This window comes from Pleurodeles waltl, chromosome 9 (assembly GCF_031143425.1).
Source record: "Pleurodeles waltl isolate 20211129_DDA chromosome 9, aPleWal1.hap1.20221129, whole genome shotgun sequence".
NCBI lineage: Eukaryota > Metazoa > Chordata > Amphibia > Caudata > Salamandridae > Pleurodeles > Pleurodeles waltl.
The window spans coordinates 984,929,617-984,947,221 of record NC_090448.1 but is presented as its reverse complement, the minus strand read 5'-3'; the positions used below and the strand labels follow the sequence as shown (position 1 = coordinate 984,947,221).

Sequence of the window (17,605 nt, the reverse complement as noted above, 5' to 3'; positions counted from 1 at the left end):
AAGCATTACCCAGCCACACTATTTCACTGCTAGTGATAAACATGACCTGCAAGTAACACAAGCTTCAAGGCATGTGCTCTTCTCCCAAATGTGCCTAAGCCGGTTACCGCAGGATCCTCACTAATCTTTGTATACAGAGCTTAAGTTGTAGAACTATCTTACTATTGCAGCTACTTGTAAAGCACACAGAGATCTGCAGACTGTTAGTAAATTGCTTTGTTGAACCCCATTTTATGCTTTGGTTTAACATAAACCCTAAGGTATGCAAAGCAAAGCTAAACAACTGGAAGTGGGTTGCAGCTGTTATGACTACTCAACTCAATGGTATTCATCTGATATTAGATTATATCCTTGTAGGATAAACAGATCTCTGAAACTGATGCTGCCTGAGCTGGTACCAACATGGTGGACTTCCTTTACCATCAAGCTTTTTATTTGTCTGCATTGTAGTTACATTTGTCTGGTGCTTCATACCCCTGGTGAGTAAGCGGTCAGGTGTGATCCATGGGAAGGATATTAGATTGTAGTGAGGCTCATGTGGGAAGGGTTTTGTGTTGTGCATAGTGATAAGAGTGGTGCTAGTAGCCAGTGTTCCCTCTCTGGGCTTCAGCATGCTGCAGAGCAGAGAGGATTGAGGAACAAAACACTTGAGTTCTGTGTCATTGTTGTGTCTGGTTGAAAGGATGTGTGTTGTGATTCTGGCCTATGTTACTAGTGTTTTTGTGTTGTGCATGATGATTAGAGGACGGTCTATCTCACATCTCTGCAACTGTGTTGCTACTCAAGACTCAAGAGAAATGAAGTACAGTCAGAGATATTCTGGCATGTGGTCATGCCCACCGTCTCTTAGGGAAGAAATGTTTTAGTTGTTTGGTGGTTTTCGTGTTCAGTCCTCTGATGTCCAATCACTACTTGTGTGGGGGATGGGGTCTCATTATTGGTCGGTGTCATCCTACATCATTGGGTTGGTAGAGCCAAGGTTCACCTCACGCCGTTACAGTCTGACAGGAGGGAATTCCATATTTGTTCTGCTTGTACAGAGAATGAGGAGTTTCACCTAAGAGTTTTTTCTTGTATGGTGCGTGATCAGTCGCGGTGCTAGTCTGTAAGTGCTCATTGGAGATCTTATAAATGGGACAGCAGTACATGTTGCAATCAAGATATAGAAAAACAAAGTTATTCAGAAGCCTTACTGGTGGAACAATATAGTGTTCAAGTGTGGGCAGAGATGTACTGTGCAAGCTTTGTGGAAATCTTACTGTGATAGATGTGTTGGTGCAGGTCAGGGATGAGCTGCGTTGCACTGCTCCATGGGAAGTCCTGCTGGTATAGCAATTCAAGTTACACATAGGGTAAAGATGCACTGAAGCCCTTCGCGAAAGTCGTGCTGGAATAGCTCAACATGGCGCTCATCAGGGTAAAGCGGCGCTGTGGGAGATCTGTGGAAGCCCTACTGATATGGCAATGGAGGGCGCAGGTAAGAGAGGATAGAGGTGTATTGTGCGCATGTTCTAAAAGCCATAGTGGGACAGGAGCATATGGTACCAGCCAGGGTAACATTACAAGAAAGAAGTCTTACAGGGATAGAAATGCATGGACAAGTGAAGTAGGGATATACTGTGAGAGCTTGTTGGAAGTCGTACGGGAATAGGTCTGCATTGTTAGGGTAGATCTGCATCACAAAAGGTCTGTGGCATTCATACTGGAATAGAAATGCATGTGACACATGAAGGTAGAGATGCACTGAGAGTTATGTTGTTGAATTCTTACTGGGATAGAAATGCATTGAGAGTGCATTGAGGATGTCTCAGTCTTGGGATAGCAGTGCACAGTGCAAGTCAGGACAGAGAAGCAGAGGGAGACCACTGTGGAAATAATTATTCCTGGAGTAGGAAGGCTGATGGAAGTGAGGGTTAGGGTACTTAGTTTTAGTCCTGACATCTCAAAACAGTTTACAAGTGAGAGTAGAAATGCATTGGGAAAGCTCTCTTGATTTCCTAGCCCACAATAGCAGTGCATGGTGCAAGTCAGGACACAGATATATGTGAGAACTCTGTGACTGCCTGTACTGAAATAGCAGTGCACCTGTTAATTGATAAAACATGCTTTGCAAGAGTTTTGTGATAGCAAGAGAAACAATAACCAATACCTTTAGTTTACATGCACCCATGTGTTCACAAGTAAAACTAGAAACACAAAAGAACATCCTTGTTTTTATTTTTTCCCACAAGGGAAAGCATTCGGCAGATGCAATTTCACGAGAGGAAGTCACAAAGGGTACAGCTTATTTGCTTTCCAACGTCAGATGTCAGCAGTTGGTCCAGTGGAGATGTTACTTTTATATTCTTTTACTTGTATTTTTTTATTTTTGAGGTTCAAATCATAGAAATTGCTTAGGCCGGGGGCCCTGGCTTCATGTAATGACTCAGTGTGGGTTCCCCGAATTCCAGTAATGATTCAGTGGGAGTCCACAGCAGTCAAAAGGTTAAGAAGCACTGGTATAGAGGATCCAAATAAAACGCCAACTTTTCTGTACAGACCACACCCATTTGCGTGTGTTTGATTCCTGTCTGTATTGACACAGACAAGCTAAAACTGATGACATGGAATGTGCCCCAATTGTTTATCAGTCACTCAAATTGATTCAAGTTCTTCCATCTATAACTTTTGTGTTGTCCTCTCAGTGCTTTCTGAGCTCCCTCCATCAGTGCCCTTGTCAGAGTTACAGAACTTCGCCATGTGAATATTCCCAAGGTGTATTCGTAGAGTGTTCAAGACTTCAGCAGATAAGCTGCGAAATATACAGGCCCCCAGCTGCGCTGTGTTAGTGCTACAGTAACCCAGGAGTGTAAGCGAGCTCCCCCAGTGCTGTAGGTGTTACAGGTCCCCCGTCATGCCCTGCTACCGCTGTACAAACCCAGCAGCGTGAGCTAGCTCCACCCGTAGTCTGAAGATGCTATGCAATACTAGCTGTGTGTTTTTCATTGAATCATCATTCCCTGCATGCGCCATAAGAACCAAGCCTGTGAGCTTGCTGCTTGCGGTGACCCTCAGTGCTCTAAGGTAGGGTGACCAGGCGTCCCGAATTTGCCGGGACGGTCCCGGTTTTCAACCAGCTGTCCCGGCAGATTCGGGGAACTTTGCTCATGTCCCGGTTTTTTGACAGGGTCGACTGAAAAAGGTGAGAGGGACTTTTTATGTTTTCCGAAGTAGGCAGAGGTAACATCCATTATAAGAAAGCAAATTAATTAACTGGCTGAATACTGGCATTAAAAATTGCATTTTATTTATGTTCTTAGTGGCTCTGCTGTAATTTTTCGCTGATGGGCGCGCTCATTCTGTGCGCTCGGTTGAAGTAAAATTGTAGTCCTTCTTCTATTTTAGTTAAATGTCCCGGTTTTTGGCTTTAAAATTGTGGTCACCCTATCTAAGAGCTCTAGTACGACTTCCTACACTGCACCAGGGCCCACGCGATATTAACTGAACATGCTCCAGTGCCGTGTGAATTGCTATAGGTCCGCAGAAGCATGAGCTACCTTCAGGAGTCTGTCAATGCTACAGGACCACAGCAGTTTGAAATGTCCTCAGTCACACCGATCTACGCTCTATTCCTGTGTCCTTCCCTCTATCAGAGCGACTTTCCCCCAGGAGTTCCCTCTGTGCTAAAGCTCCCTAGCAGGCAGAGTCAACTCACAAATTATCCTCCTTGGACAAGATACATGTCCTCAACAGGGTCCCATACCTGCACTCACAGCGCCTGTGTTCAATGAAGGACAGCTCCATGTATGCATTTTGTCCAGGCACTACCTTCAAGAGCTGAAATATAGAAGAAAATGGTCAAAGGTATCTAACTACTATTTCAAAGCAGTCCATATTAATGCAAACACCCCGCACATATCCCTTATACACATTGTATTTTTCAAAATCCATACAAATATACTTTTTATTTTCACTCTAGCAGAGGTTGTTTGACATTCTAAGTAGGAAGGAAAATCCAAGGATGCAGAAACGGTGTCGATGAACACTGATGACCTTATTTAGAGTTTGGCAGAGGGAGCTGTGTCCATAGAGATTGTGGAAAACATTACATGTGCCAAATTTAGAGATGTCCGCATAGCTCTGCCGTCATCTCTGTACACTGAAAATGGATCCTTTTAACATACTAAAAGTTTGGTGGGCGGCCGCCTTTGGTTTTGAAGCTATCCACCAAACCTTTATAAAGTTTTTTTTTTTTTTAAACAAGCTCCCAAGGTGGGAGCTTGTTTCTGAAAACAAACAGTTAATGACCACATCAAGGTATTTAATTATGAAGAATAAGAAAGGGTGTCAGATGTACAATGCTTTGTTTTGCTTTCTTAAAAAAGCATATTTTGTCCATAGAAATCAGAGTTTAGATAGCTAGTGTCAGCAGGGCACAGATACCAACGGGCCCTGAGTGATAAAAGAATGTCCAGCCGGCATGAATAGACTTTTGATTAAATAATAAAAAGTGGTCAAGGTCAGAGATTTATAAGGCTGTTCCTGCAACGTTCAGCTACCAATACCCCCTTGATTGCAGTTAGAAAGTTCAGATTTTGACTAAGTTTCACAGTTTCTTAAATAAAGAACATGCAATGGATTGGCTCAGATATATTTGAAGATTTTCATGTAATGTTCCACTGATAATGGGTCCTAGTTGCAAATTGAATGTTCCAGTATTTCTTTGGCTTCTTATTTTTTATGAAGCGGTTAATAAATAAACAGTGGGCAATGGTGAAGCTCTGTAGAGGCTTTCATTATGATGTCATTTCAATGAAATATATAAATATTTCACTGGTTCCATTTCAATTAGGTGTTTTATATCAATGCATTTTGTTCACCTAACCATGAAATATATATTCACATCTTTACACTTAAGGTTAATTCCTCACTCCACAGGAAATATGATTGCTGTATCCCTAACAACTCTGTCCCCTAAGATACAATCTACAGAAGACCAAAACAGTTTCACACCAGCCTTTAAGGGAATCCCAATAGTAGATGTGTCTCCTTGCGTAATTCTGAAATTGCAAACTTATTATGGCACAGCGAGTGGCCTTACAGTCATTAAATGCCTTTTCTTAGATTGGGGCAAAACCATTCTGCTGGTTTGAAGATATAAGGCAACATGTGAGTGCCCAGGGCGCAAGTCAGAGTATGTACACTGTTCAATATACCTGTGAACTCATTGATGGTAGACAATCAGAACACGGTGAGCACGGAGAACCCTCTGTAGATGTGTATTGCACACTCACAAGTGCTTTCCTCCTAGTATTCACTAATATTGCGCGGAAAACACAAGAAAAATTAAATAAAGGAAGCTGCGAATCAGGAGACCTGATGCTCAAAGATTCATAAGTGGGTGAGTAAGCCTGGGATTCACAGGTCAAGGAAAGATTAAAACAAAGGAAAACAGAATTTGCCCAGACTCTCCTGTTCTGCAAGGACCTTGGAACCTATTCACAGGCTCCCCCGCCTAGTCCACGGTTGGGGAAGTTAATTCCTAGCCTTACCTCAGAGTCATTAGGAGAAAGTGCACCCCATGCACACCCACCTTTCCCAAGGACAGGGGGACAATTTTAAATTGCACAAAGGAAGCTACAGAGCCCCAGGGTCTGCCTTTGGCCCTGCCTCTTCCACCTTGCCAAAGGGTGGATGGAGGGTTAATAACTCAGTAATATACAGCATGTTACACTCTGAACATTTATATATATTTTGAAATCATGACTCAATCTTTCCCTAATGAGTTGGGAAATTGCATTTTTTGTGCGACCAGGGGAACTGGTGCGGTCTGCACCAGGCACACCCATTTAAGTATGCATGGTGGCACAATCAGGGACAGCACATCCAATCTGGAATTCCCCACCAGAGAATTCGACTGAGCAGTTCCATTCATTACCATTTTATTTTAGATCATTGAATCACTGCAAGTAGGAATGTTATGTTTAGAACTTGCTATGCCGAGAGACTCCTTACAGATGAGACCAAGGAATGCCTCATGTTGCTTAAAGTCCGGAGCCAGAAATACGAGAAGCAGCAATTTGAGCTGGATGTTTCCTTTAGGGGAGAATAGGAACATAGATTAACATTAGGTTACCTTATTAATCTTAGTAAGTGCAAACTTCAGTTTGGGAGCAGATAGAAAAATACTTCGTCCACTCAATACAATTGCAATTTAAAATCATTTTTAATGATTAATTAACATTTTAAGGTACTATTCTGAAAATGCCACTTTTAGAAAGTTGGCATTTTTCTGCCTAAAACAAATGTGTCTTTCTGCCAATGTGCAGGGACACTTGATTGATAATGAATATTCTGTGGTGTGACGTGTATTCCTTCCAGACAGAAGACAAAAAGGCCTGGAATGTGGGGAAGGGTGTTCCTCTCTGGAGCTAGATGGATTGAAGGGGTTGCACTCGGTTCATCCTGAGCATTAAAGAGTAGCCTGAGGGCTGTGCCACCCCGACTTCTGAAGCTGCCTGTCCTGTCACTGACAAATGCAGCCCACACCTGGGCCTGTCTACCCTTTGTTACCCTAGACAGGTTGGAACCAGACCAAGGCGAAGGGAAAAAAACGTACCACAACCAGTTTAAGGGTAGACAAAGAGAGGGACCCCCACGGGACCCTGGGCTCGGACAGAGTGTGCTCCTTCTACTTCAAAACTGCAAGAACTGGACTCCAGGTGACAATCCTGAAGTTTGGGGCTCCTCGCAACTGCAAACAACAGCCACATCTCCCGTCAAAAGCGACCTGCTAGTCACATCAGAACTAACTGCCTGCATCTGCTGCCAATGTGAAGCTCTGACACATTTTCTTTGACAATGATCTCTTTGCTGCTTCTGCGAATGCGGAGTTCCGGCTGAGGCACCTTGCGAGGAACTGGACTGTGTTGGAAGATAAACTCCTCGCTGGGGCGAACCTGGTCTGTGTACCCAACTGCCACTCCATCACAGTCGGCCTAAACTTGTGGCTTTGACCTGTTCCAGTGCAAACATATAACCAAGAGTGGCTCCTTGTGCTTCTTCGTGCTATTTTTACCTAAAATATTAAAAATCATAATCTTCGGTTATACTTATCGGACTTTTGTTTTTTTTAATGTGATTTCATTTAATAAAATGTACACTCTTCGTCTAAATTTGTTTGGGACTTTTCTTGTGTTTTCACTTCATTACTGTTAGAGGTAACGTGTGAAGTATTTATAAAGCCTTCAAAATTAGGCCTGACTGATTTTTTTTGCCAAGCTGCCAGAGGGTTAAGCACAGGTGTACTTAGTGACTTTTCTGTTTCACCCTGACATGGATTGTATGTATTATTTGAGTGGGGCTCTCATCCCTCTCAATTAATAACCCAATTTCTTACAATAGGATAAGAATTTTAGTCACTTTATCTACAAGGCTAATGTCTTCATCCCGACTTACATGGTTGCGGTCACCATTTATGATTATATTATAGCTGTCATCAGCATAACTGGCTTGGATGGTGTTTATGCATTTCCTGCGTGCCACATACACAGAGCTGACAAACTGCTTTGAAGGTCTGGGATCAGGGATCTCTTACCTCCATTGTCACATTAGCGGTTTCCACTGCTACACACTGCAGCCGCTCATCCCCGCAGCATCCAGCGCAGCGTTGCAGAGGGACACATGAAGGGCTGAACATATGATCGATCTCACTTGGGTACTCAGTCAAAATGTTCACCAACTTCTCAAGTGGCCGGCAAACACTGCGGTGCAAGACATCACTGAAGGGCAGAGCTGTAGGAGAAGAGGCCAAGAGTTAGATACACTGAGGAAGCACAATATGCTTCTCCCAGATGTACAGGAGATATGACAGTGAGTAGGCAGTGTCAGTGGAGAAAGGCTGTGTGCTATGTTGTGCTTAGAGAAAACTTGCTAAGGAACAGGCCAAGAGTTTAGAGGACTGGAGACTGTGTAAAACAGGAGGCTTAGTGGAAATTTGTTGGGGGGGGGGGGGAGGGTCAAGAAAACCAAAGACTTTTTGATACAGGACGTTTATAGGAAGACAAGGCCAAGGGTGTAGATGCTTGGATACTGGGTGATATTGAAGGTTTAGAACATGCTCATCAGTATGGAGGCCTATCATTTATTTCCAACTGTGATGTATGTTGTATGTGTTTTTCAAAGAGAAGATCAATAGTGAAGAAGACTTCAGGTTGTGTAATATAGGAAGATTGGAGGAAGGTTGTCAGGGAAAATAGGAAGAGTAAAGAGTGCTAGTGACTGGGTTAAACAGAAGGTTTCGAGGAAGCTTACCACAAAGGACAGTCAGTTGTGAAGAGGGTATGATAAGGACTGATATGGATTGTGTACTAAAGGTTTTTCTGAGAGACGTCTGGGAGTCAACAGTCTTTTTTTATGAATATTTTTATTGATTTTTAGTAATACATAACAAAAGGAACAGGAGCATGTGTCCAAGGCATAACAGAAGACAATGCAGGAGGCAGTAGTATATCAAATAATGTCACAGGATACAATATCATCAGTTTCAGGGTATACAGTGGAGTAATATCCTGCACATGGCTATAATCACTTAGGCAGTTCGGATTATCAGCACCGAGTAAGCAGTTCTGTGTTTGCATCATCTTGGGAATCAACGTTATAGTATTTAATCCAGGCACCCCATATCTTAAGAAATTTAGGAGGGCATCCTCCACTCTTATATACCACCCTCTCAGCCACCATATGCAAGTCCATCCCTTGCTTCCAATCTGCTATAGCGGTGCCTCCGAGGCCCCCCAGTACTTAGCCAGATCTCTTTTGGCAATCACCAGGGCTAGATTACAAAACAGCAATTTCATTCGGGGAAGATGTACTCTTCTGGGGAAAACTTACAGGGTATATTTAGGGTCATTTGGTAGCGTAGTCTCAAGTACCTTCCCTATCCCGAACAGTAATTTTTGCTAGAAGGGCAGTATGACTGGACAGGTCCAGGGTGTATAAAAGAAATCACCCCCTGACCCATGGATCACAGACAGTCTGACAATGACATACTTCCCATTTTACATGGACGTGCTCTGTCATAATAGATTCGGTGTAGAATATTTAGTTGAATAAGACGTAATCTAGATTTAACCGCTACCTCTATGGGGAACATAAGGGCAGCATCCCAATCCACATTCTCTAATTCACCAATCTTGCCTAAGTTTCTGCATGTTATTATTAATGTTTTTGTATATGAATGAGATTGCCTTTGCAGTTATTTCCCTCATCAACAACCTACCCTATAGGGGTGCATACTCAGGGAGGTCAGATGGAATAGATTCTGCTTCCCAGGGGTTTTTAAGTTGGAGGTATTTGGATTGTTGTGTATCATGGAGCTGAGATTCTCGCTGGATGGAGGAAAATGACTTAAGAGCCCCTTCTTCTAGTAAGTCAAAGTCACCCACCTTAGAGATTCCTATGTGGTCCCAGTCATGAAACCCTCTCAATTTACCAATTTCCTTAAGACTGTTCCCAGCCCATAATGGAATTTCCCCGAGTAATTTTCCCCACCCACCACATACGTCTGCCACACCTCGATTGTTACTTGGGTTGTGGGTAGGAATCGCCTCACTCCCCTAACCCTGTCAAGATAGTGGAAATAAGGATGGTTCGTAAATTGCATTCTTTCCAAAGCATAGGTGGGGTGATCCCCCCTCCACATGACAGCAGTCGTTTATCACAACCAGGTGGGGGACCCATTAATATGCCCTAACATCTGGCAGGGTTACACCTCCGTTGTAGCAACTCCGTTGCAATGTCTGGAGGCGTATCCTGGGGTGCATCTCATTCCATATGACACTCTGTTGTTCTCCTTCCATTTTGCTGGAAGTTTTATCTGGGAGTTTATAATAGCAGTTTTGTAGGACGTTTAGGGAGTGCGACGATCTTAATCATGGTTGCTTTACCCATTGTTGTGAGAGAAAGGGCCAGTATTTTCCCAATATTACGTTCTATACTTCTCCCGGGGTTCAGTGTCGCATGAATGTCCAAATATTGAAAGCCTTTTCAGACCACACTCAGCTGCCCTGCCAATTTATGTAAAGCGTCATGGTGGGTTCCCAAATAAAGGACTGATTTATTCCAATTAATAGTATATCCTGAATGGACAAAGTAGGTCTCAAACGACTGGAACACTGCAGGGATCAGAGTGTTTGGGTGGGTGAGGTATAAAAAGATATCGTCCGCATATAATGAGATTTTTTCTTCTGCTATGGAGTATACAGGGGCCCTAAAGCCTTTTATAGATCGGTTGTCGCGGACTATGCAGGCCAGAGGTTCCAGGGTGAGGGTGAATAGGAAGGAGGAAAGTGGGCAGCCCTGCCAATATTATGCATTAACTCACACACCCCATAAGGTTCTCGGTAAAGTAGTGCTATCCAGGCCAAAAACTTTCATCCAAATCCCATTCTCCTCAATGTTTGCCTCATAAAAGGCCAATGGACGGCATCGAAGGCCTTCTCTGCATCTAACGACACAAATATATGAGGATTGTGGCAGGACTCCACTGTAGCTATCCAGTTTTGAAGTCTGCAAAGGTTACCCCTGATAGAGCGCTTTGGAATGAACCCTGACTGGTCTTGAACCAAGGGTGAAATAACTACTGAAAGTCTGGTAGTGAGCACTGTGGCCAAGACCTTAGTTTCAATATTGAGTAGAGAAATCAGACTGTAAGATCCACACTCAGTGGGTGGTTTTCCTGGTTTATGAATCACTACTATTGTTACTCTGAGCAGATCAGGTGGAAGAACCTCCTTTTGTAGAGCTATCACATACAGTTTGTGTAAGTAGGGTATCAATATATGTATCTGCTTTTTTTTTAAACTCTGCTGGAAGGCCATTCTGGCCCAGAGCTTTCCCTCGAGTGAGTTTTGCTACTGACTCCCCTACCTCGGCAAGGGAGATCTCACTTTCTAGGGACTTACTTTACTGTCTTCCACAGACAGTGCAGGAATGTCTATCACATTCAGATATTCCTATATCTGGTGTTGGTCTTCTCAAGGGCGTGCCTCATAGAAGTGAGGTAATAAGTCTGCCTTCTCTTTGTCCATTGCATAAAGAGTTCCTCCATCTCCCTCTACTTGATTCACCCGTCTCATCTCTAATTTTCATCGTCCCAGCCATGCCAACAATTTCCATGCTTTATTGCCAATGTCATAGAAGTGGTGTTGTGTGGCCAAGAATTGGGTGCGTTCCTTGTTGGTAGCTAGTGCTCTATATTCTGCATGCAGGGTCTCCATCTGTCTAAGGGTCAAGGGGTTAAGTATTGCCTTAACTCCCAAGCACTCAGCCTCCAACCTTTACCTCGGTCTTGGGGCCTCCGTCCTATTGAAACTTAAAGCGGAGAATGATCAAATAGACCCTGCACTAGATACTCTGCTCTATGTATCACTCCCACGTCCCCAGCCAACGTGAATATATAATACATTCTGGAAAACACTTAATGCAATCCAGAGTAATAAGAATAACCTCTTGCTGTCAGTCGATGTCACTGCCATAGGTTGGTCATGCCCAGTGTGGGTTTAGGTGTAGTTATAGTGGGTGGTATTCCTGACCTTTCTAGTGTAGTTAGCAACACATCATTGAAGTATCCCCCAGTAATATGACATTTTTAAAGAGAATTCCAGCTACTGTGTTTAATGTGGGTTGCTGCAGACGGGTGGTCACATAAACGCTGATGATAGTGACATCCTCCCTTCCCCACATGCCCTGGACAGCTGCATAAGTCCTATTGGGGTCTATTCATGTTCTTTGGACGAGTAAGGGGAGTGTTTTATGGATTAGGATAGTTACACCCCATGCCTTTCGAGTAAATCCAGCGTGTGCCAGCATGGTATATGGTCCCTGGGCCAAGAAGCGACATCGGTTGTCTCGAAGATGGGTCTGTTGCAAGAGAACGACATCCGGTTTCTGGCGCCTGATAAAGGCGGTCACCTACTCTGTATGGCAGGGCAATAAATAATTAAGCCTGCAGCTGCCTCCGTTACTCCTGTACTTACATTCAGGCCTAAAGGGTCTGTAAACCCCAGTCACTCTGTGCACACACATGTAACGTGTTTCAAACTGAGTAAAAGAAAAAGAAAAGTAAAGAAGAAAAAGGCTGGGAAAAGAAGAAAAGAAGGGGGAAGATGGTGTGGGAGAGGAGAAAAGGGAAAAGGACTAAAAGAGAGCTCTCTCGCCTATCCCATCCATTCCCCTGCAAGCAATATGGTGGCCCTTGAAAGGAAAAATGTTTCCCCCCACTTGAACATCAATGTTCAGTGTCTCCATCTGTCTCTCTGTTTGACTCAATAAGAGTCTAGTTCAATCCGTTCAGTCAATCACGCCTCAGCTGTTGGACTCACCCCTCCTGAGCCAGAACCGCACCTCCTTCCGATATCAGATGCAGTGGACCACTGGTTACGAAATTGGGGGGGGTGGGGATGATATCTTCCTCAGTCTTCCAGTGTCTGATTCGGAGGAATGGCTTCCCAATGGGTCCTGTGTAGATATAGTCTCTCAAGACTTTTCGCAACCTGCCCTTAGACGGGTCTACCGGTCGCGTCTTGAGGTCCAGATTGTTAGTCTTGCCTCCGGTTCCTTCCCCCAGAGTGTTGTTGTCATGGCTGTCTGCATTTGGTGTGACGGGGGGGGTCTTTCCTCCAACCATCTCCAAGATTCTTCAGGTGTTTCAAAGAAGTATGCTTTATCCTGTAGGATAACTTTCAACTTTGCTGGAAAAAACAGCATTGCTTTGCACAAAGTTTCACTTTGACTGCATCAAAGGAACGACGCTGTTTCTGCACCTCGCGGGAATAATCCAGGAACAGGTGTATAGAAGAGGAGTCATAAGTGAGCGCACCAAGCTGCTGTGCTTCTCTGAGTATAATATCTCTATCATAATAATTCAGGATGCGTGGATGAGGGCTTTCGGAGGGGACTCCTCCACAGGTCTTGCTGCCAATGCCCTGTGGCCTTCTCTATCAATAAAGCATATAGAAAAATTAGCGGAAGTGAAGTGAGTCTGGAGCCGTTGCTCCAAAAAAGCAGGTACGTTGGTTCCATCCACACCCTCAGGAAAGCCCACAAAGGGGAGGTTATTGCACCGTGAGCGATTTTCAGCATTGTCCACTCTCCACAAGAGATCTTTAGTGAGTGCTTTAATAGTAGTCAAGTCTTTACCCTGGCTGTGTCTTCCAGCTCAGATATCCCATCTTCTGTTTCTGTCACTCTATCAGCAACGTTACGGAGGTCTTCTCTCAGCAGGGAGACTGCCATGGCTACCTCTCCTACTTTGGTTTCTAAGGCCACCCGGAATTGTTGAATTGCCAGCAGTACGGCTATGTCTTGACCATCAGTGATAGGGCAAAGGGGTTGCGGAATCACTCGGGTGGGAGTGAACTTCCATCGTTTTAGTATACCTGTCTATCATCCCCTGCCTTGGAGGTTTTGGGTCTTTATCTTTAGCCATTTAAGATAGGGGAGACGGAGTGCTTATTTCTGTTCCCCTGTCCTCCTCCAGAGGCTGCCGCTGCTAACAAGACCTTGGGTCCCTCGGTGGTTACAAGAGCCGGCTTCTACTTCCCAGCGGTTTCACAGCACGGTAGTGTTCGCTCCCAAATAATGTCGCTTTCTTGGTCGGGTTTCAAAAGGTGGGGCTCCCTCAACGTCCGATGTACAGTGAAGGAGCCTTTTCCTGTGTTAGGAAGCGCTTCCCTAGTCCCCGGGTCTCAATATAGGACCACAATTGTCAATCTTACTGCAGTGGGCCTTATTGTGTAGGGGTGATCCCTCAGCAGCAGAGGGTTTCAGTATGTGTGGAACCCACCTTTCAAGTCTCTGGCCCATATTGGGCATGTATTGGCCATGGGACCCATTTGAAGCAGCAGGGGAGAAGGACCAGGGACCCAAGTCCAATCAGAGTATTTTATGGGCCGTGGTGTGTGATCTAACTCAGGCTACAGTATCACAAAGGCCTCGTTTGGGGGGAAAGTCCACAGAGTTGAGGGCCAAGGATCTCATCTGTCCCCATCACCACCACAGTTAATGATAGGATGGTAGTGGGAGGTTCTTACTCAAATTATTTGCCTGCCAAGCCGCAGGGATCCTTCGTCAGACGGTTAAGAGTTGGGTAGCTAATAGGATGACCCCTCAGGTCCCCCAAACTCAGTCTCCACCCCAGGGGTTTGTCACTCACTGCTTTTCACTGCTGACACTGCCGGCCACAGGACCGCACCTCTCAAGGCTCTCAGGACCAGCGCTACATCGGCCTGAGCCTCGGTAATCACTGCAGTATGTGCGGGCCCATTGTGACCTTAGGCAGGGGCGCTGCGATGTAGACACCAGTGATGTGTTTACCACTAGGCACAGGCATTTAAAGTCGCAGGTGTCATCTCAGGTGAAGGTGGGGAGCACTGCGTTGATCGGCCTCTAGTGAGTTTCAGTCTCCCCCCGCTGTCCTAGGTGTGCAAGTACCTTGGCGTGGGGCCCAGGACATGGCCCACATGGATTTCTGTGTCGGCAGCTGCTCACTTTTCACCTCTCTGGCCCCGTCAGGTCTCTCAGGGTGTGCGCAGTTCCATCTTCAGGCTGCGGCGAGGGCAGGTGCCATATTGCACAGGCCACCTCGCATCGACCGACCCTCACCCCTCAGCTCAGTGCCTTCTTTGCAGCCCCAGGTTTGTCTTCTTGCAGGCTGTTATCTTTAGGGCGTTATGGGCAGGATTGTGGGACAGATGGGTGATGGGGTGCAGGATTTAGGCAGGAGGTGAATGGGCTAAGCTGGAGCTCAGCTCAGGCACGTCTATCCTGCCATGATGTCAGCCACGGCCCCGTGAGTCAACATTCTTGACCGTCAGTGATAGGGGAATGTATGGAAGGATGGGAAATATAAGTGATCACCAATAGAGGCAGGGAGAATGGGTGGAATGCAGGACATATTGGATGCATCTGCCTAAAGGGGTACAATAAGTACCAACTACCATCCTTTTCAGTTGGGCCACATGCCAACCTTTGATTGAACTAGGCAAGAAAGGAGGAAAACCAATGCCTTTATTTCATTATAGAGATGAAACAAGGAATATCTGTTAGTTTCATATAATTAAGAGACTTCGAACAAGGACCAAAGGATGTGTTAGCAATCATGACAATTACCACAGAAGGAAGTAATGCGGAGAGACTGGGCACTTAGACCACTGTGTATGTTCCTAAAGTTACAAAACAGTTGAGGAGGCTTCATGCAAAGGGGTTGTGCTGTAAATATATCTCCCATCATTCATTCAAGTGGTAACAGAGACAGAACTAATCCCTCACCCATGAGGTTTATGCCCATTGCGGGATGTAACAGAGGAAAACACTTCTGGACGAACATCTACCCCAATCATGCAATATAACCGAGACAGAAGGGATCCGAAAAAGCTTATGGCAATGGACTCTGTCACCAATACCGGTCTATCTCTGTAAACCTGATGCTACGAATGTCTCTGATAAACCTGTTTGCTTGATATGCTATGGCTATGTTGATGACACTGCTCATCTTCCAAATAAATTGGTCCTCTCTCACCAGGTATCCCCAACCTCCTTAAGTCTCCTCATGAGATCAGTGTAGGGATGAGTGGGTGGCACCACAAACTCTATCTCGATAGGACCAAGATTCTCGTATGCGGCAGTCAGAAGCCCTTAAATGCCTGCCCTGATCAACTAGGATGGGCACATGCTCTTCTCCGAACATGGCGGTCGAAACCAGGGTATTACCAGAGACTCTGATCTCTCCCTGTTTTTCACCTACAAACACTACACTGCTTGCTTCTATTTCTGGTTGAGTCTCAAAGAAGATGTGGTTTCTGGGATACTTTCACTAGCTGTAGATATATCAGCCTACTTCTCCGGAAGACACTAGCAGATCCAGATGGTAGAAGTCAAACTCCCACTACAAATCTGACTGAGAGATCAAGTATTCCCTGCTCCATGAACACTTAAGTTTTACATCTTCAAAGAAAATATTTACTATGTGTAAATACATGGTTATCAAATACTCTTCACGTTCCACTGATGTACAAATTGTGACTCACACTGTGTATTTTCTACCTTTATTAAAATGATCTGCTTGTTAAAAACATCTACAAACAAAACAACATACATCTGTGAAGTGAACAAAAGATGCACTAACAAGGTGACGGCACAAACCAACCACATGGCTGCAAACACTCTAATAATGTAGCAAAAGGAAAGCACAGGTGACTGGAAGGGAACTTAAGCTGAACAACAGCAAGTCCAGGAACTAACTGAAACTGGATAAAGAAAGTGCTAAATCAGGATACATTTATAGCACGAGGGAGGGAAGGGCCACCAAAGAAACAGTGAACTAAATAGCTTCGAACCAGGCTTATATCTACTAACCCAGACACATCAGACCCAAAATACTCCGCTCACAACATACTAGCACGAAGGACAACACAGCATGGATCAAGGAAACAGGTTCGCCTGGGAAAGAATCTCAGTTCAAATACTCGGACAAAGAAATATACACATACACACATGTGGATTAGAAAACAAACACACACACAGAACCAACACACATACACAATCATGACTCGAGGATATTCCTGACTTGGAGACAACACACACCAGACAAAAAAAACACACACAGATCCGGCACACACATACACAAAATGGTGCACTAACACACACAAACGGTATGGAGGCCAAACATATATAAGGAACCAATACACAGGTCTTGGAGACCTAAAACACACTAAAGAGAGAATTTTACTGAAATGCACAACCCAACTAAGTTCACATCCACATGGACAACTAAGCATTACTTAATGTAAGGTTACAAGATCCGACCTCCACTTCAAAACATCAGCCACTGGGAAATACCCAACAAGAAAAAAACAATCTGCACACTAACACCAGGAAACACAAACAAAGGTTAGTGCAAGATTGCAAAATCCAACCAAAAGCCTGCTTAGCGATGAATTCAGTCAATTGACAACATTCGGTGTACAAAGACACCAAAACGCAGTAAAATGCTAAGCATTTGGCAAACATTACCCTCTACAAACGCTAAGTAGCGCAGAAGAGGCAGAAGGAGAATTGATGTCTGATCTCACTGTGCAGTCTATACAGACATATCTAGACTAGTGGACCCTGGCGTGTGTTCCATCTCAGGTAGTAAAACAAGCAGGAGTATTTGTTGCCATAGAGTCTCTTGATAGCACATGTAGGAGAGCCAGAAGGGAGTCATGGCAATGGAGTCTGTTGCCAATGTCTTCACAAAATGTTCAACAGACAAAGGGAATTCGTGGAGCATGAAGTCTGTCCCCCCCAGAGGTTCTAGCAGAGACAAATGCAACAATTTAACTATGGAGTGTGTCCCGTCTCTATGTTGTAACAGAGAGCAAAGAATCTTGTGGACTACGGGGTCTGTCCACTCTTCATGTTGTAAAAGAGACCAAAGAATCCTGCAGTCTATGCGGTCCATCCCAGCTGCATCTTGTAACAGAGACCAAAGAAACCAGTAGAAAGGGAGGTTACTCCCCAGTGGATGCTGTAGTAGAGGCCAAAGGAACCTGTAGACTATGGAGTTCGTCATCACTAAGGGCCA

The 17,605-nt window shown here is 44.6% G+C and overlaps 1 protein-coding gene across 2 annotated transcripts in view; it reads right to left on the bottom strand.

Annotated features, from left to right (window-relative positions):
• PGF (placental growth factor) overlaps positions 1 to 17,605 on the bottom strand; it is a 147,130-nt gene that overhangs the window by 18,118 nt on the left and 111,407 nt on the right. For both annotated transcript variants that reach the window (XM_069208474.1, XM_069208475.1), the window contains exons 3-4: positions 7,577 to 7,773; positions 3,743 to 3,816 (exon numbers count right to left, since the gene is read on the bottom strand). In XM_069208474.1, the coding sequence (XP_069064575.1) occupies positions 3,743 to 3,816; positions 7,577 to 7,773 (271 nt within the window). The remainder of the gene's footprint in view (positions 1 to 3,742; positions 3,817 to 7,576; positions 7,774 to 17,605) is intronic.